The 20,768-nt window shown below is 37.3% G+C and overlaps 3 protein-coding genes across 3 annotated transcripts; all 3 read right to left on the bottom strand.

The window, feature by feature from the left end:
• Positions 1 to 11,009: 11,009 nt before the first annotated feature.
• On the bottom strand, positions 11,010 to 11,555 carry HO173_005822 (uncharacterized protein; the record flags this gene model as incomplete). The annotated part of the gene is made up of 1 exon (XM_037307736.1): positions 11,010 to 11,555. The coding sequence occupies one exon, from the start codon at positions 11,553 to 11,555 to the stop codon at positions 11,010 to 11,012; it is 546 nt and encodes a 181-aa protein (XP_037165545.1).
• Positions 11,556 to 12,500: 945 nt separating this feature from the next.
• On the bottom strand, positions 12,501 to 13,823 carry HO173_005823 (uncharacterized protein; the record flags this gene model as incomplete). The annotated part of the gene is made up of 2 exons (XM_037307737.1): positions 12,501 to 13,596; positions 13,651 to 13,823. 2 exons carry the CDS (start codon positions 13,821 to 13,823, stop codon positions 12,501 to 12,503), a joined length of 1,269 nt encoding a protein of 422 aa, XP_037165546.1.
• A 2,848-nt stretch (positions 13,824 to 16,671) lies between these two features.
• HO173_005824 (uncharacterized protein) lies at positions 16,672 to 17,972 on the bottom strand (the record flags this gene model as incomplete). Its single annotated transcript, XM_037307738.1, has 5 exons — positions 16,672 to 16,788; positions 16,839 to 16,943; positions 16,998 to 17,483; positions 17,539 to 17,846; positions 17,906 to 17,972. The coding sequence occupies 5 exons, from the start codon at positions 17,970 to 17,972 to the stop codon at positions 16,672 to 16,674; spliced, it is 1,083 nt and encodes a 360-aa protein (XP_037165547.1).
• Between the last annotated feature and the right edge of the window lie 2,796 nt (positions 17,973 to 20,768).

Consider the following 20,768-nt stretch of genomic DNA (forward strand, 5'->3'; position numbering starts at 1 on the left):
GCTACGGCGATATATATAAATAAATAAGTAATTAAACTTACGAAGAGTAGAGCGGAGAGCGAAGCGGAGATAATTTATTCTTTTAATATAAAGTTAGATATTAATAGCGGCGATATTAATAAATAAGAATATCTTATATAACGTCGAAGTCTCTTATAGATATATAAAATATAGAAAAAGATATCTTTAAATATAGAAAGATCTACGTCGTCGTTATAAATAATTTAATTAAATATTATTTAATTATTTTAACGCTATAATTTTAAGAAAATAGTAAGAAATATTAAACTTTAAATTTATTAGTAATTAATATATTTCTTATTAAAGAAGATTAAAAGTTAAGTAATATTCTCTTTTACTTTAAGAATTTTTAATAGAATCTTCTTATATAAGATTATATAAAAAAAATTAAGGCGATAATAAAGCTTTATAACTATACTCTCTATATATAGCGTATTAGACGATTAGACTATATTAGAAATACGTTATTAAATAATTTATTAATAGATCTTTACGCGTAAGACTTATTTAGAAGAGTAATATAATAAAATAGAATATAATAAATCTATTATATATAATAACTCTAATTTAAATAATATTAAATAAGAAGAAGAAGGTTATAACTAATTAGAAGACTAATAAAATAAGAAGATAAATTAATAAAGAATAATTAGTTTAAATATAAAAGAGATCTTATTAAGAAGAGGTCTTAACGAGGTCTTAATAAGAATCTTTAGATCTTATTAAGTAGATCTTATCTTTAATTATTTTCTATATTATTAATTAATATCTAATCTATCTATTATCGCTATAAAGTCTATCTTATCTATCTATAAATATATACTAGAACTTTTCGCCTCTTTTACGTTAATATAGTATTTAGATAATAAGCGAGAGAGTAATATCTCGCTAAAGATAACTATTATAATTAAGAAGAGAAAGCTAAAGAAAATAAGAGCTAGAAAGATTAAGAATATTATAGATATACTATTAAAGAAAGAGCTAAGTATTTATAACTTATTAAAAGATATATAAGAACGCGAATAAAGGACTTTTATAGCTGGCCGTTCTCTATAGTATAATCTTCTTATAAAACTTTATATTAAAAATAATTCTTTACTCGATACTCTACTAAAGAATAATTCGATTAATAAGTCTATTAAGCGTACTTAGTCGAGTTAATAAAAGATTATATTAGAAAGAATAAAGTAAATTTCGAATCTACTACGTAGTAAGGTTCTCGCGATTAATAATTTAAATCTTTTTAAGCGATAGATAATAAATAACTTAAATAGACTTTATAATATAAATCTAAATTAATTATACGATGCGATTAAAAATAGAATATTATATTTTATTAATCTCTTATTAATTATTATTTAATCTTAGTATATAAAGAAAAAGAAGAACTTTGAACGATCTTAATTCGAATTTATTACTATACTATTTAATATTATATACTTTTAATAATAAAAGATTAAGACTAGCTTAATCTCTATTTAATTAAATATTCTTATATATTTATATAAAGTTAAACGATTAATTCTAAAGCTTTATAATAAGCTCGAGTTAATTATATTTTATTAAAGAATCTTATAATATATTCGAGAATCTAGCGCTAAAGATATTAATTAAATCTAGTTTATAGATTATTTTAATAACTACTATATATAGTATAATAATCTAAAATAAATATAGAAAGTTAAGAAATAGAGAATAAATAGTAATAGAAAGTTAAAGTCGATAATTATTGACTATATTATTAAAGAAGGCGATATATCTCTCGATAGATTAAAGGCCTCTATAATAAATTACTTAAAATCTCTAAGTTTACGCTATATATTAAATATATCTAGATTATATAAAGATAATACTCGCTAATAAATAAGATAATCTCTCGATAAGAGTATATTATATTACGAGCGATATAGACTAATCGAATCGTTTTAATATATTAATTATCTTATTTATCTCGCTATTTATTATATCTTTCTTATATAATAGCGTATATTATATAACGATAAGTCGACTACTTATATATTAAAGATAAATAAACTATCTCTTTATAAGATTAAGAGTTATTCTCTTAATTCTATTAATATTAATAAGAGTATTATAAAAGAAAATCTTAAGATTATTAAAAATATTTATATAGAGTAAATTAAAATTCTATAAGAAGATCTCTATTAAAGTATTAATTTACGTTTTATATATAGCGATTAGCTTATATTCGCTCGATTATAAAGTATTAAACGACGTTATACTAAGTAAGAGACTTCTAATTTTAATTAAATAACCTAGTTAATATCTATATCGTCTCTATTTTATATTAAAATAGTTTATTTAATAATTATTTATAAAGTTTATTAAAAGAGTACTTTATTATCTAATCTCGAAAAGATTAATAAGACTAATTTAAAAATAGTTAATCGAGATAGTTATTTTTAGAAATCTAAGTAAATAAATTATAAATTTAATAATTTATTATATCTACGATATATTTAGAATTTTTAAAATTAAAAGAATATCGAGCTAGTAGAAAAGAATAATTTCTAAATATTAGATAAGTTTCTTACTTACTCGTTTTAGACTTAAATAATTACGATATTCTAAATATATATCTCGCCTTTTAATAGCGAGTAGAGTTATACTATAATAGAGTATTAGCTTATTATTTATATAGCTAAAGAGATAAATAAAATCGTAATCTCTATTCGAAAGAATCTATTTATTAGGAAATTAGCTAATAAAAAGAATATTATCCGCTAGAATTATATAAAGTTCTTATAGAGTATAAAGCTATATTTTATTCTAAAGTATAATATTAAATAAAGTAATATTAACTTAATTTCTTATACTTTAAATTAAATATATTTCTTTTTTTATAAATCGAGGTTTTATTATTACGCGAAATTAATACTTTAATAAAAGTATTATACTAATTATAATAGCGATAGCTTCGCTATCGACGAAAGATTAACTTAAGTTATTCTTTTTAACTCTCTTATTAATATAACTAGATAATAAGATATATAAAAAGAGATTAATCTATTTAATAAGTATCTTAATAGCAAAATAAAAATTATATTTCGTAAGCGGTGTAATTCTTTATTCGATTTCGACTATCTATTTAAGTATATCTCTCTTAATACTTAATTTTTTAAGAATATTAAGAAGTCGTTCTAATTATACTTTAAGATCTATTAAAATAATTATTACTCGATAAAGAATCTCGCTATCAACTTATTTCGATATATTAAAGAGTTATAAGTAAACTTTATATAATAAGATAATAATCGATTTAATATAAAAGTAGTATTAAATCTATTCTTTAATAGCGTAGCGAGTATATTTAAGATCGTTAATATATATAATAAGTAATTATTTAATAATTTACTTATAAATAAGATCTTATTAGAAGAAAGAAGAGAGTTAAATTAAAAGTTAGATAATATAAATAATAATAATAATATAAAAGACTTCTATTTAAATATATATAATAAATAAACGTCGTTTTTAAATAAATAGACTTTATTTAAAATTTACTTCGAAGTTTATAAAATACGCTATAATCTTATTTTTTAGCTATTAATATTTAATCGCTTAGACTTTTATTAATTAATAGTAATACTTTAAAAGATTTATTAAGTATATATCTCTTATTAATATATCTAAGAACTACTTTCGAAGCTATATTACGCTATTATTAAATCTTACTATCGCCGTTTAAACTCTCTAACGATTTCTTATATATAGCGATTTATAAAGAAAGATATTTAAAACTTATTAGAAGCTCTTATAACGTCGATTTATAGTTTAATATTTATAACTTAAAAATACTTAGATTAATTAAATCGCATTATTTAACGATTTCTTCTTTATCTAGAAATATAATCTTAAGTAGTTATTAGATAGTAAATTATCTATCTAATTATTATTTATTTAATTCTTCTTCGATTTTCTTTAAAATTAAAGCTTTATAATATTACGATATTATACTAATAATAAGAGTTATAGCGTATCTAGAAAAGATAATATCGCTATTATTATCGCTATCGAAGAACCTCGCTAGAAGATTTCTTCTTCGTCTATATTTAAAAATATAAATTATTAAATAACTTTATAATTACTTAATTAAGAGAGTAATAAACTTTAATATACTCGAAAGAATAGTATTTAAAATATTAATAGTCTTTATAATAGTTTAAACGATTAATAAATAAGTATAGTAGATCTTTACGAAGAAATAGTATTAGAATTTCGCTATAATTAAATTCTTATTTTCTATCTTTATATTAATATTCTTCTATATTAATTCTAATTTTAAAATACTATTATTCTAGCTATATTTAAGCTATTCGTTTAATTTCTAAAGCTCTTAATATATAATACTCTTATCTTTTCTTTTATTAATTCTTTATTTATTTATTAAAATATTAATTAATAAAGATCTACTCTCTTTTTACTTTTATTTCTTTATAATTAATATTATTCTAGTTAAAGAATCTTTTCTCTTTTAAAGAGTATCTAGCTTCTTTATAGCTAGGTTAATCTTATTTAATCTATTCTCTTATTCTTTTATTTCCCTTATATATATCCTCTTATTTTCTTTTATAACCCTTATCTTCTCTGTTATTAAATTCGCTATCCTCTATTTATATTTATTCTCTTTAATTATAATTATAATAGCGTATATCTTAATAATCTTAATTTACTCTCTTCTCTTTATTATATTAATATTATATTTATTATTAATAATAGTAATTTCCTTAGATTAATATCTAATTATTTTATATAGCTTATACTTATACTAATTTTTTTAATAAGAATCTTATCTAATATATAGATTTATAAAATCTTCTATAATAAGAATAAAGTTAATCTTATTAGCTTATTTCTTTATAATCTTTTTATTTAAAAAGATATTCGCCTCGATAATATTATCGATATTAGTTTTATAATATAATTTTATATATTTCATCTAATTTTATATAAATAATCTCTTTTATATATTATCTAATCTCGCGAATAATATATAATATATAACTCTTTCTTTAAATTATATAACTAGAGTTTTTATAAAAATAACGTTTTTATAGTAATTATAATACTCGATAGAATAGATTATTATTATTAATTTAGTCTCGTCGAAATACTCTAGAAAGACCTTTTAAATATACTTAGATTAAGATTAATTAATAATAATATATTATTCTCTTAATATTCTTATAAGTCGTTTAATATTTATTCTTTATTCTTTTATTAAAGAGATAGCTAAGTCTATAAATAGTAGGCTAATTAAATCTTTCTCGACGAATTAGATAAAATTATTATATATATTTAATATATAGACTATATGGCTAGCTCGTTATTATATACTTAATAGAGAATAAATACTTTTAAGTAATAGCTACTATACGATAAGACGTATATTTAAATTATTAATATCTATTTCGAAAGCGTTAATAGTAATAAGAAATCGAACTCTAAAGATTAATATCTTAAATTCGATAGCTATAATTTTTAATTTCTCTTTATTTATTTCGCTATTATAAACTCGAAAGAGTCTTTTTATCTCTCTTACTATCTAATCTATATTTATATATTATTAAATTAACTAATTAATAATCTTATAGTTAAGGTGAATAATATTAACGTAAATAATAGTCTTATTAAATATATAAACCGATCTTTATATTAAGAAACGAAGATTTTTAAAAGAATTCTTCGATTTTTATAAAGTCTTAATATTAAGTATAATATCTTTATAATTAATAGAAGTCTTTATAATCTCGATAAATCTATTATTTTTAAAATTAATTAGATATCGATAGATATCTAATAATTAACTATCTAATATCGCTAAGATCTTAAATTAAGATATATTTAAAGTTAATACTTTTATACTATAAAGCTTACTATATTTAAAATAAAAGCTATCGCTCTATTAATAAATTATATATATCTTATTAATAGTAATAAGATTAAATCGCGAGATAAAACCGATATTCTCTATTATAATAATTTTAAATATATTATTATCTATAAAGATTTTAGAGCTAATAAGTATATATATATAGAATTCTTTAGCGATATTATATAGATTATTCTTATTATTACTCTTATCGTTTAGAATAAAAGCTCTAATATTAAATAGTATATTAATCTTTCTTTATTAATTTAGCTATAGTATATTAAGTAGATAGATAATTATCGCTATATCGTTCGATTTTAATAGAGATAAAGAGTAAAAGATAAGACTCTTTTTAAAGTCTATTCTTACTATTAAAATAACGTCTTTATTATTAAATAAATAGTAGATCGTTTATATTTATTTTAATTTAAGTCTATTTTTAATCTCGCTTAGATTTATATATTATTATTAACTCTATAACTTAATTAGAGTATAATATTATTAAATATTTATATTATCTAGATATTTTAAAATATTAATAATCTTATAACTAATCGCTATTATTATATTAAAAATAAAATATTAAATATTAGATTTAAAAGTAGTATAAAAGAAGATATTAATATTATTAATAGTATATAAGATATTATTAGAATTACGATAATTACTCTACTTCTTTATACTTTCGCGATATCTAGAATATTACTTTAATAAGAGCGAGAAAGAGTTTAACCCGCTACTCGTTTTTTAGAATTTTATAAAATCGCTAAAGTAATATCTACTTTACTTTTATACGCGGGAATTAAATATATAAATTTTTAAATTTCTTTTAATTTAAATTATTAAAAGTTTTTAGACTTCGCTATTATATAGAGAAAGAATATTACTATAAGATATAAAGAGATTAATATCTAAAGTTCGAAGATATTTTATTATTATCGCTATAGAGAAAGTTAGATATCTAAATATTCTTAATATATTTTATATTTATATAAGCTCGTTTTAGGCGTACTAATCGCGTTAATATTATTTAAGATATATATATTATAATTTCTAACTTTAAAAAAATATATTAAAATAAAATATATTTTTATAAAATAATATAAAAATAAAAAATTTTTAAAAAAAAAAAAATAATTATTAATAATATTTAATTAATAAATAATAATAAATAACTCTTCGAGCTCGCTCAACCCGGCTGATATCCTTGAGGACTACTGCTGGATGCCCGGTGCAGCCCCTATCTTCGATGATCAACAAAGGATTTTCCTAGCCTAGCAAAGAGTACCTAGGCCCGCTGGCGCAGTCAGCCTACAGCAGCCATGCCATATATTAAAGCCTTTTTCTTCACCCAGAACCTTTCAAATTTCCTCTCCATCGCTGGTTCTGAAGTCAACTGAAACATTCTTCACCATTCTCACCATTCCAAAAGCTCCATTATCCTTCGCGATGTCTTTATTTCTATTATTACTGGGAGCTTGCTCTATAGCAGAACTGTGTATGGGGCAGTCTACAACTCCGGCGCCGACTTGTACGTTTTGATCCCAGGTCAGGCCGGCAGTACATGACGAAATCTAATTGTGCCAGCATCTTGCAACCATTGTTTTCTAGCGCCAGGATTTACGGACGTGTCTTCTTCTCATGAAGAGTACTTGCTGTTTACAGCCTATTCCATGACGTCCGCCTTCGCTCAAAATGGACTCTGCGTCACAGTTTCAGGTGCCTCAACCCCATTACAAACGCCCTACTCGGTCGCCCAACTATCTACCAATGCCAACCCTGCCCAATACCAATCTGCCGCAGCAACCTCGTTCGTCCAATTTCTCAAGGTGCCTGATTGGGGTGTCTGTGCGAGAACGGGTCATTAGCCGTACACATGGCAAACACAGATACCACTGCATTCGTCAATGTTGCAGTTTCAACGATCTCGGGAGCAGCGTCCCCAACGTCCTTGCTGTCTTCATCCAATACAGCAGCCTTGGTAGCCACAGAGTCTCCACTCTCGAAGCCGGCCTCGAACGGCCTAAGTACAAGAGACAAGGCTGCCATTGGCCTTGTGGTCTCAGTCGTTGTTCTGGCCTTAGTATTACCCGGATTGATTTTGTGGTATAAATATCGAAAGCAGCACGCGGCGATGACGGAGAGGAGGATCCAAGAAAAACTGGAGATGGAGACGGAGACAGAGTTTCCAAAAGGATTTGGAGTTGGAGGACAAGGAGAGGGGAATTGAAATAGGGCGAAGTGAAAGGTATGAAATATAGACAGATGAAGGGAAGTTTATCATGTAGTCGAGACAGAACCAGGGAGAGGAACATCCCAGAGATCTTCAAGTACCATGTAAGGCCAGATGCTGCCGCTCCATGCCCAATCTCTGGAAGGCTGTCGCAATTGTGGTCCTTCTAGCGCATTGACTTGTTTCATTGAGGTCCGTGTCGTAGGCGCGTGCCTATAAGTCACACGGGGCATCTTGACCTTGCTTTCATGTACTAATCACAGCGCGGCACGGTGCGTGTGCTCATCGACAGGAACAAAGAAAGCCTCCGATTAGATTAACAGTGCCTACCAACATTTCCTAACGCTCTCCTCTTGCAGACGCAGAACGATCGGAAGGTCTTATCTACCCGGCCAGCGGCTTAGCACAAGTACTCTGCGCTTCACGGACTGAAGAATGACTGTTCTATCAATTGTGAGCTTTCAAGCGTTGCGTCCAGTGTTAGGGCCGTCCGTTAGCAAACGATTACATCAAGACTGAATTCTTCTTCGACTCCTGCTAAATCTCCAAGGAATCATCAACATCTCTGGAGCAGCAGCAGTCTTCCAATCTCCAACGGTGCACCCACTCGACATCCGTAGCATCATGGCGCATACAGTTCGCCAATATTATGCTAGCTGCATACCCTCGTTCGAAACACTTTGTAAATTGTACCCGACGGCGCGCCAGGTTCACTGTGACCAGATGCCTGTCTGGAAAGTGGAAGATCCCTACGGGCGATACAAAGTATGGGCGCGACGTTGGAGCAAATCAAGTCGGCGCAAGTCTTTAGACTACCGTCTTGTGGAGGACACTACCTCTACAAAAGATCTTGTGATGGAAATCCAGAGCGGTCTGTGCGAGACCCTTGGCGACTGTAAGTGGAATCTCTAACAATATGTCAATACACTTTCTGACAATCCACCAACTCATCTCAGCCGCCTCGATAATGAACGGGACATGCATTCCCTTTATTGAGCTTCCTCCGGACAGCGGTTCTTCCGAAGACGAAGGTTCTAGATCGCTCGATACCCGATCGGCGATGCCAAGGGAGACACAACTGTAAAAGCTTTTGTATGGCCTGGAGAGCGACGTGGACAACCTTTACGCCTTGTCTGTCATCATTCGTGATAAGCCGCTATCATACGACAGAAATTTCATGTCTTCCTGAATAAGTGTTGCCCAATGGGAAAGCATCGACTTGCAGCATGTCAGAAACAAGTTTCCACAAGCGGAACAATGGCCAGGACTTCGGGTCGGAAATGTCTCCATCAAAAGTCGCCAATACCTTGAGTACAAGAAGCAACAAGCGGAGAAAACGTCACAAATAGTCGAGGACGTAGTGATGAAAGACCAAGACACTGTTGACCATATGTTTCCGGATACGCAGTTAAATGTCTCTTCAGCCGTCCCAGTGGATCCGAGGACACAGGATCAGATGTTGCGGACAAGAGACTCACACAGTATCGATCTCTCGACGGCCGAATCCATTCCTTGTCCTGGAGCAGTTACTACAGACCTTGCCGAATTCAACGTGGCTACTGATGGATGATGAGATGGTTTCACATTCCACCTGGCCCTCTTCAGCATCGAATAGCGAGAGATTGATGATGCCTCGTGCCCCTGGGGATTTCCAAAGAAGAGGATACTTTGCGTGTCCTTATTGCTATGAGTCGTGTAGACTTTTTTAGCAGGGAGATCGTCTTCACTTGCTCTTCTTCTCTCACAACAGTACGGGAAGAAGAAGGTGCTCCCTCGGCTCGTGCGCATGAAGAAAGGATACATTTAAAGGTATGACGGAGAGTGAGCTCTGACCAATTTACAGAGGGTACTCTAGCACATTCTCATCTAGCTTCAGGCATCCGACATCTCTTCGGGGGATTTTGTCCACTCACTGCAGCAGAAAACTTGCCCTGCTCCGCCACATTAGCCACAAGTCAGACGTTAGATCGAAACCGACTCGGTTGCCCCATTGGACCTGGTACATTATGCACAGCCGGATGCGCGCAAGACGAAGCACGTACATGATGTACAAGATTCAAACCGTAGGGTGGAACACGCTCCATGCAACAAGGACGAGCTGACAACGAGGTCCCGCTCTAGCCCCCATGCCAAGGTCACCTCGACCGCGCATGCGTAGGTCTCTGCCGATCCTCGAGGCCTACGCCAGCTGTAGATCTCGTTTTGAAAGTCTATGGAAATAGATAGGTCGATCGCTTGTCCTTGATGATGTCCACGTGGTCCCATTGACCTCGCCTTTGAATCTTCCCTATTAAAACACTGTTAGAAGGTATCGTCGTCACAATACCGTCTCTCCTTCATAAGATCATATGCCTTCCTAAGCTTATCCCCACAACTCATTTCCAGTCGTTCATCTTGTTAGTCGTTTTGAACTCTCTGCCAGCAGTATGCCATGGCGCGAGCTGTTCAAGTGACAAACTTCAAGAACCGCCTACACTGGGGTCTCAACATCCGGCACCTAGCATTCGAATTGTCAAGCTCTACAGTGACATCGGCTCTGGCAGTCTGGGGATGCCTGTAAGGTCTACGCCGTGAAGGGGCGGAGACCGGACCCAAACGTGCGAAGCAGCAACTTCTTGAAATCTGCCTCCCCATCACTGTACGCGTCTAGAAAACTCACTGGTTGTGAAAAATTGCTACCCGTACTACCATCGCCTTGAGCAAACTTACCTAAGAACCATGCCGCACTGTCTGAAGGCCGAAAAGATATGCTGAGCTCATGTCAGGTCGTCAGTGCTTGCCACTTCCTATTTCCCCTTCTCAATACCATTTCCCGAGTTATCCACGGCCGCCCTGGCGTCGGCCTCGTTGCACTCATTGCAGTCATCCTCCTCCACCTCCCCCCTCTTTCTCTTCCTCACCCTCCTGCCCTTCCTCTTCCCCTCCCTCTTCATCGTCATCGTCATCATCATCGTCATCGTCGTCCTCATCCTCCTCTCCATCCTCGCACCCTTTAACACGCCCCACCACCCTCCGCTCACTCACCTCTACCACCAACTCATCACACTGCTCACCACAGATGCTGTACTGCCAAACCCCATCATCACGTGGATCCACGCCTGCGCACCAGTGACTCCGCGCCTCTTGTCTCTCCTCTTCGGTCTCGAGGGCAGGATTGCAGTCGTCCAGGAAGTTGTCGAGTTGTCGACCCGCCCAGTCCTCGCCGACGCGCTCCGCCAAGCTCTTCGAGTGGTAGACGCCCAGGACACCGAATGGCGAGTCGGGGCTGCCGCAGAGGGTGGTGCCTGCGGTTTCGGTCAGCGGTGGGATATGGGCCTCGTTCCAGTGGGAGGCGTTAAAGGTGAGGACGAAGACGGCTTGGTGCACTGGGGTGCAATGATGATGATGGTTGGAAGTTGGGTGGCTCATGTTGGCTTGGATTTTGTGTTTAGGATTTAGGATGTTGTTGTAGAGGGTTAAAGATGGACAGCTGTGCGGGACGGGATGGCTAGTTGATATAGGTATGAGAGAACAAAGGAGATAAAGAAATATAGCACGAAAATGATGGCGTGTATGGAAAGTGTAAGAAGGCGCTAGACATGTCCAGCAAGTTGTGAGGAGGAACTTTCGTAGCGAGACATTGAGGGAGTAGATCATGGGATATGAATCGACAGTGGGGCCGGAAGACAGCATTCGGCAAGGTGGGTGACGAGACAGCTGGGTGATAACCAAAGGAGACGTTGGGAAGGAAAGGCGAGACAGTGGCGAGTTTTTGGGGAAATCAGGAATCAGCTTGTTGAGCATTTAGATCTTCCCCACCTCATGCAAGATGCTTCATAGGTGCTGTAAGATCCACGCGAAAGGTGAGGATAGGGAGAAGAAGACGATGAGTAGCAACTGCAAAAGCAACAAGGCAAGTATTAGATTGTCGAAGAAACCTTACAAGAGGTCGTTCAGAAGGTAAAGCAAGAGCGTAGGAATGTCTGGCAATTGAGGACGAATTTGCTGTATTTATCCTGTCTTCAGACTTGGCATGAGTATCTCTGGTTTGTCTGTTGTCGAATAAGGCGTTCCTCAATTCGTAAATGTACATGGGAAACGCGCCGTACGTGAAAGCCGCTTCCAAAGCGGAAATCCATAAGCCGTCTGATGTTGGTCAAGGATTTCGAAAGGCTCTTCTCTGGCGGCTTACAACCTCGTGATATCTTATCTCCAAGATAAATATGCCGTTGGCTTTACCCAACACCTCTCATCGATAGCCCACCTAGGATGCTGAAGCCTGCTGTCGCTGAGTACTTCCAGACACAGCCTTATCTCTGAAGACTTTCGCGCCGACAAGCTGTCCACACAGGATTATCAATGACAGGGATCTCATCAAAGGTCGGCTTCAAATGCTTCTAGCTCCACTTGGTGAATCATACAGCGGTCTAAATGCTCAAAGAACTCTGTATTGTCGGCACAACCATGCCGGCAAATAGGGCATGAGATCCGCCCAAAAATGGGCTTGTGCGCCCTTGCCACATGGCTTCTGAATTCATCTACTGAGGAGCAATATCTCTGTAGGTCGTAACAGCAAGGGCACTGCAGCTTTTTCCAACCGTATACCAGCAATTCTGAATAGTGCCGAATCAAATGCTGGCCTATGAGGTATTTCGAAGGAAAGTCCATGAGATGATGATCGCAGAATGGCACTGGACACGCTCGAGCCCTTCCTGAAGCCTCGAGTTCTACCGTGTGAACCATGCAGTCATCCATGTGTTCCAGATAGCCCGACCGGTCGAAGACGCGAGTACACACATAGCACTTGAAGCGTTCGAGCTCACGAAAAGAGGAAAGGTGAGTTGAGCCGCGTACATGATGTCTGAGGTCCTCGATGTTGTCTAAAATCTCGAAACTATAAGATCTGCCGCATAGTTCGTAGCCCCAATTGAAAGAGCCTTCAAAATGTGTCATTGTGTGCTTGTCCCTTTCCGCTTTCCGCGGAAAACCTTTACGGTGAAACTCGCAAGTTGCGACTGGACACTTTCGTGAGTATTCCATACTAGCATCCGCCTCCGGCTCACCGCCAGTGTTGACCGAGTTAGTCTCAGTGTCCATCACGGTTGATGCCGGATGCTGCTCCCTAGCAACTTCAACGAGGATTTCTGCGACGTCCCGGTCCTGCTCCTCGGGAGTGATCCGAGATTGCGATCCATCACGTGCCTGTATAACGCTGACGCCCCCAACTTGTTGTAAATCGTCTCGCACAACGTCTTTTGCTTCTTGGGCCTTCGACTGAGCAGCAATGTATCGGCTAGACTGTGCTAGAGCTCGCAGGTTGAACTCGTTTGCGTGAGCTGGCAAAACTGTGAATGCCGGGCGGTGCGGTTGCAGATGTATTTCCGGCAACTCGCGGGGCACTTTGTCGTTGATCGATACCGGGGCGCCGTACTGAGGTCGATCTGCGTAGAGGGAGGGTTGCGCTGAGGATCTTGCGAAATTAGCAAGCGTGATAGTACAGATCGGTAAGTTCGAGTTGGCTCACAGAAGAAGCTGCTCTGTTCTCGCAGTCATCTTGCATCTCGCCCGCTCACGACGTGCGAGGTTACGCTGGGCTTTACGGGCCCCTTCAGACTCAGTAGGCTGGTTTCGACGTCGAGCCTGACCTTTGGATCTCGCTGTGGCACTCGAAATATCGAGTAGCAACTGCTGAGACATGGCAGCCTTATCCGGACTGCTAGACTTTGAAGAACTTCAACTCGTTGTTTGTCAAAGGATGTCTCTCGTCGCGAGATGCGAACGTGCTAGGCTCTTCAAATCAGCAAAAGAGTTCTCGCGCAATAGATTCGAGAATTTATATAAGGTTGCAGATGATGTGTAGTTGTAAAATCTTGGGAGGAAGTAATAAGGAAACAAGCAGTCCGTTGACTTCCTTTACGGGAATAATAGCTAATTGTTTCGTGCGGCATTTGGGTGGCTCAGACATCTCACGTCAGCTCCGCCCGACGTCCCGGTAGGCCCTGCATGCTGACACCCTCTTGGTCCTGCGGCTACCCGATCGTCCCTTTATTGCCACGTTGGGAAGTCAAACATACTCAACTGTACATCCGCAGCGCTTGATTGGCCGAATTGCACACCCCTCCGGATCCGCGCAAAGACTGGGCTTTGATTTACTGGCTGGGGGGCACAACTTTCAAATCGCAGTCAGGTCCTTTAAGTGCTTCTTTCGGAAAACAGAATGCGGGTTGACAACAAATCCTACGCCTCACAGCCTTCGAGTTGAGGTCAAGTCCCTTGAATGCCTCTTTTGGCAGACAAAGTGCATAACAATCAGACCCTCAAAATGTTCAAACCGCGGTCTGATCCTTTGGTTGCTTCTTTTGGAAGACAACTGATTGGCGACAGATCCCCACGCCTGACAGCCTTCACATCGAGGTCAAGTCCCTTGAATGCCTCTTTTGGCAGACAAATTGCTCGACGATGAATGTCGCACAACGTTCAGATCCTGGTCGAGTCCTTTGAGTTCCTTGTCTGGCAGATAAGTCAAGATTTGTGTGACCAGTGCCCCACATCTTCCAACGCGCGCGTCCGACAGTTTTGGTTGTCTGTAGTTCTTTGAACTCCCTTTTCGACAGACAAAACGGACAGGCTGATGACGGATAGTGCATCAAACTCTTTGAATTCCTCTTCGGGCAGAAAAGTTGAATCATAGCCCCACGTTTTCAGCCGCCACTCTCGGCAGGCATGATGTGTTTACGGTTTCCTGTCGTTCTTTGAATACCCTTTTCGACTGGTGAAGTGATGACACGAAGTACGCATGTCTCCTCGCCGCTTTAGCAGCGGCTAGTGATGTTCCCTGAATCCTCAATCAGCCAGCAGATTCAAGACAATCCCTCATGGCTATATGTATATAAGATTCGTTCCCCTGGCTCTTACACCCAGACTCCCATGCCTTCCAACCTACACTCATTCTGCTCCCGCTTGCCACAGATACCTGTCAAAGTGCTCCACTTGCCTCATCAATCCTTCCATCTCAAATCCTTGCTTGTTCCCACTTGCCTCAGACCCCTGCCATCTCGTCGAAGCGTTCCGACTACCTCACCGATCCTCCCCTACCACATATCCTCCATGGCAACCAACACGCTATGTCAGCCCTCCAATGCGGATACCCATCAGTACCTCTTCACCACAACCCGAGTCCTCGCAGCCGTGGGCTTCTCGTACCTGCTCAAAGCCCTCTATCAACTCATAATGTGGCCACTGCTCTCACATCGTTCCTCTCTTAACAGACCCAATGGTAAACCCTCCCTCCCTCTCTCGCTCGCATGCCGCTTTCAGTCACGATACCGTCAAGCTGACATACTGTTCTCCATCACATAGCCGTTGCAGAAGAGAACATCGGTCTCGATCTAGACGAAACCGCCTCTGTCAGTCAAGCGAGTCTGGAGCTGGACTTCGGCAGCGACGATGACGGGGATCTTGGTATCCGAGTGCCCGAGCGCGCCTACCACCCGCGGGGTCGTCTGTGAACAGTGCGTGTCGGCGCTATCGATTTCAAATGTCCGCTCGGTCAAGCATGGCGGTTCTTTCGGCCCTTCAGTCTGTCGAAATTTGGCCCCCACGCATCCCAGCCACCGTGTTTTTCAGCCACCTGATTTTGTACTGTACTTAGGATCTGGCCCCGGAGAGGTTTTGGAGAATTACTCCATCTGTTCTACACAACACATACCGCTCTCTTTTTAAAATTGCCACCTAACGAGACTTGAGTAAAGGCCTATAAACTCCCACTTCACAGATCGATAACAAGAACCAATCCGAAGACATTTTCTAGTCAGCCAAAGTATGAGGGTATTCTCCGCAGTGATATCTTTCATAGTCACTTTTGTTTTCATATGATCTTTCGTTGACAGTTGTTTGGGATGCAAAAGAATCGCTTTTCCTGATAGGTTAACTGGCCCAATATTAAAAACCTTCCAGTACCAGCCATACCTGATATTCTGACACAGTCAGCACTCTCACGGCTTCTTCCGCCGAGGTCTTGCAGCATTACATTGCTACTACTAGCAACGTCAAAGAGGAACCCCATTTCTCGCTCGTTCGACCTCTTTCCGTAACCCGACGAGAGTTCTGAGCAGTAGGGGACGAATTCCCAGATGGAGTCCGCGAATCTAGACGACGAGTCAGCCACGCCCATCTCCGCAGTGACCGCGGCTGATAGGCACATCGGCCACCGATCTCTTCGACTCGGCGCACGATCTCTCACCCATAGCCATCCAGCTCTGCCATACCCTGTCTGTCACATGAGAGTTCATCCGTGGCCAGCTTTGGCTTCGCACAAGCGGCTGGAAAGGAATCTGAGACATGGGTAGTTTCATGAGATGTGCAGTCCACGGCAACGGAGAAGCTGCATTACGCAATTCAACGAGGGACGAGATGAAAATGCGCGATGATGACATGAAGAAAAGTAACGCTTCTGGTAATCAAGTGCTTTCTTAGAGTATCTTGGAGCTGCACGGGAGCGTATTTACACAGCCTGAGATCCTCCCCTCAAGGAGAAGGCATGTACCTAGACCTGGCCGGCAGTGTTGAAGTCCTTCAAACCCTCCTCCACTCTCTTCGTCATCGTTTTCTCGCCCTCACGGACCCAGATTCTGGGATCGTAGTACTTTTTGTTTGGCTTGTCCTGTGTGGTGGTGTCAGCGTGGGTCTCGGCAAGCAAGAAAGGGCACGTACAGCTCCTTCGGGGTTTCCGATTTGGTGCAGGAGATAATCCTTGTGCTTGAGAACGTAGTCACGGATACCTGTCAGGTATGCGTACTGGAGATCCGTGTCGAGGTTCTGCAGTGCGTCAGCCCGGCGCTTTCTCTCCTTGTTTTTGATCGCATGACATACCACTTTCACAACGCCATAGCTAATGGCCTCCTTGTACTCTTCCTTCGAGCTTCCAGATCCACCGTGGAACACTAGAAATACAGGCTTATCATCCTTGGTTGTTTCCTTCTCTTTAACGTAGGTTTGGTGCTTCTTCAACAACTCAGGGTGCAGGCGCACATTTCCAGGCTTGTAGACACCATGAACATTTCCGAAACCTGCGGCAATGGAAAAGTAGGGACTGATAGCAGATAGTGTCTTGTATATATTGTGGATGTCCTCGGGTTGAGTGTAGAGGGAGTTGTTGTCCACATCTTCATTGTTCACGCCATCCTCTTCACCACCAGTAATTCCGATCTCCATCTCGAGAAATTGCTTCATGGGTGCTGCCCTTTTCAGGTACTTGGCAGTTGTTTCAATGTTCCAGTCTACCGGCTCTTCCGAAAGATCAATCATATGAGAGCTGAAGAGAGGTTCGCCATGCGCTTTGAAATGCTTTTCATCATGCTGCGGACATCAATGTCAGTTCCGTTTCAGACCTCGACTTCGAGGGGAGGCACACCTCGAGCATGCCATCTAACCATGGCAACAACTTCTTGGCACAATGATCTGTATGAAGGATGACAGGGATGTCGTAAGCCGGAGCAACGCTCCTAATGTAGTGTGCACCGGCAACAGCGCCCATGATCGAAGCCTTCTGGGTCTTGTTGTCTACACCCTTCCCACAGAAGTAGGCCGCGCCACCTTGAGACATTTGTAGAATGATGGGAGACTTCTCATCACGGGCGGCTTCGAGAGCTGCTACGACTGTTGAGGACGAGGTGACATTGATAGCTGGGATGGCAAATTCGTGCTTCTGGGCATACTTGACTGTGGTGTGTTAGCTTTTTGCTAGTCTCGAGGCTGTTGGGGATGCACAGCGACCATACAGAGATTGTAGACGTCGTCACCGACAATTACGCCAGTCTTGCGCTCGAGGACTTCTTCGACACCCATGTTGTGAGAATCTTTGGCGTTAATTGATATTCGATCGATTGATTGGATGATCCGTGATCAATGGAGCAGAGCTAGATGAGGAATCGAGTTGTAATGAAGACAGAAGCGATTTTCTTTATCTGAGGGGGTGGGGCTTCGGAGCTTTCTTTTGAGCGTCGGAGCCGGCTGTTCTTCGGCAGTTCCAGTGTTGATTGGGACAAGGAGCGAAGGAGCGAAGGCATTTCGTTTATCGATACCTGAACCCCATGGTTATCCATGGGGATTATACTTATCCATAGGGGCGTATCGTCCATCTCATGGGCAAACTGCCATCAATCGCATGTTCATTCCCATGGACCTCGCCGTCGCCCATGGATACAACATCTTGTTCATCGGAATCGGAAATCGCGTATACATCCCATGCTGTCGCCACATCGCTTCAGCACTATCTGAGGCTATATCCACTAAATCTCTTTCCGCTGTGTCTACAATCTAATCAGCCTCTTTTAACCTTTCTTTATAACCGACTTATCGGTGCCCGGGCTATATTATGACCGAATTGTCCCAGTAAAATAATCTCTTTTAGACTGTATCATTATCACGTTAAGACTGTATATCCTAGCCGATTTAATCCAAGAATCGAGTTGATTTTCGGCCTCTACTTGTGACCGAGGTTGAGTCTTTCAATTGGGGGTTCTTTCGGACATAAAGACCTCGCTGCTGCCCCTATGATTTGACGATTTCTATCATATACTTCTTTTTATAAAATTATTTACGAGAGCGTTCGTTTAATAGCTATTCTATTAAATTTTCGTCGTAATTATTATTAAATATACGTAAGAGGTATTTCGTATTATATAGATATAGAATTATATTTAAGTAGTCGTTATAGTAGTTACTATAGCTATTTAAGTAAATTATAAGTAATTACTATTTAAAAATCAAGTAGAATCTCTATATAGAGTAGTAAAAAATATATATATTAAGATATATTAAAATAAAGCTTTATAATTATATTTTCTATATATAGGATATTAGACGACTAGACTATATTAGAAATATATCGTTAAACGATTAATTAATAATATCGAAATGTGAAGTTCTAGCCACGTTTAGGTTTTCAGTTATATTTTCAGCCACACTCTCCGCTATAACCTATGCGTATATCGGCTATATTACTCTATTTCTATAGAGTTAAAGATATCCCCTAGAAGATTTCAGAGATAGAATTAATTATTCTTCCACATCACCGTATTTATATTCTATTCTTTTTGATAGGTTATAAGCTCGAAAGCGGATAGGATAGTATTAAATATCTATTCTTTGCACTTTCTAATAGAATATCAATTAATACTGATATACGGTGATCTTATATCTATAGACACCTTCATCAATATTACGATAGCCCATTTTTTTGGCTCGTAACCACCGACGAGAGGGCTGTCGCAATTCAATCCCACTACAAAAAATCGAGTATTCTATTATCTATAGAGTCTTAAACTTAGTCTTACGGTGATAGCCATCAAGACGAGCGTCTTAGTTTTAAATCTCTAAACGAGTAGTATAAGAAGGATATTAATCTCCCTCTAAGGAGGTCCGCACGCCTATAATAACTGCACTCCGTATAGTTCCATCAGAAACCAGCCTTCGTCACTAAATCGTTCTTACTATTTGATACCTTTCATTAGAACGCTCTTACCGATATCATTCGAAGATCCTCACATAAGCACTTCCTATTTCTTATGCGAGAATTCGAATCCCAAAGGTAATATCTGATCGGTACCGGTAAGACTCTCGAGGATTCTGACGAAGAGTGGCAGAGCCTCTGTCCTACTTTGACCACTCTATTATTATACGATAGCGATTTCGAGGCTAGCGAGGATATACTTGATTCCCCGAGTGATATCGAGCTATTTAATCTCTATACGAAGTTATCGCTCTCGCCCTTATCTATTTCTTTCGAAGTATCTTTAGACTCGTTATTATCGTCTTTCCCGCCTTCGTTCTCTTCTAAAATAGAAGATAATTATCGATTACGATTAAAAAGACTTATTAAAGATTTACTTATTAATAATTAGAGAGCTGGTACTCTTTCCCTTTTTCCCACGAGATTTTTTGAGATTTAATGAGGCTAGCGAGGAGTTAGAAGTTAGAGAAGTTTTATTAAACTATTTATAGACTATTTAGAGAGGAGTTTCTAGCTATTTTAGACTATTATAAGCTACTTATAGAGAAGTATTAAAATATAAAGTTCTTAGCCATATTTAGAGTTTCTAGCTATATTCTTAGCCACTCTTCGCTAGAACTTATACGTATATCGATTATATTACTCTATTTCTATAGGATTAAAGACATCTTCTAGAAGATTTCAGAGATAGAATTAATTATCCTTCTATATCACCGTGTTTACATTTTATTCTTTTTAATAAATAAATCTTTTATCGGATTAATTAGTTATATAATAGATAAGATAGAACTAAGCTTAAAATCTTAAATTTATATATATAGTTAATTATAAATTGTTCGCTACGCTCTTTAATTAGATCGACTAACTTATTACGGGTAATAAATTGCGTTCGCAACTATTAAAAAATAGATATACGTTATTATATAGATATTTTTTTTTCTATTAACTTTTTAAGATTCTTTTTTAATTGTAGAATAAAATATGGCTTTCAGATAAAAAGAATTTCTAAATTGATCTTATAATTATTGAGCGTAGGAATTAAATATCGCTCAAGATCGTTTCAAAGATCGTTATTAATTTACTCAGCCCTAATCAAAAAAAATTTTTTTATTTATGATCTTTACTGTCTT

The sequence above is a fragment of the Letharia columbiana genome, assembly GCF_014066305.1.
Source record: "Letharia columbiana isolate WasteWater2 chromosome Unknown Sc0000016_s0, whole genome shotgun sequence".
In the NCBI taxonomy this organism is placed as follows: Eukaryota; Fungi; Ascomycota; class Lecanoromycetes; order Lecanorales; family Parmeliaceae; genus Letharia; species Letharia columbiana.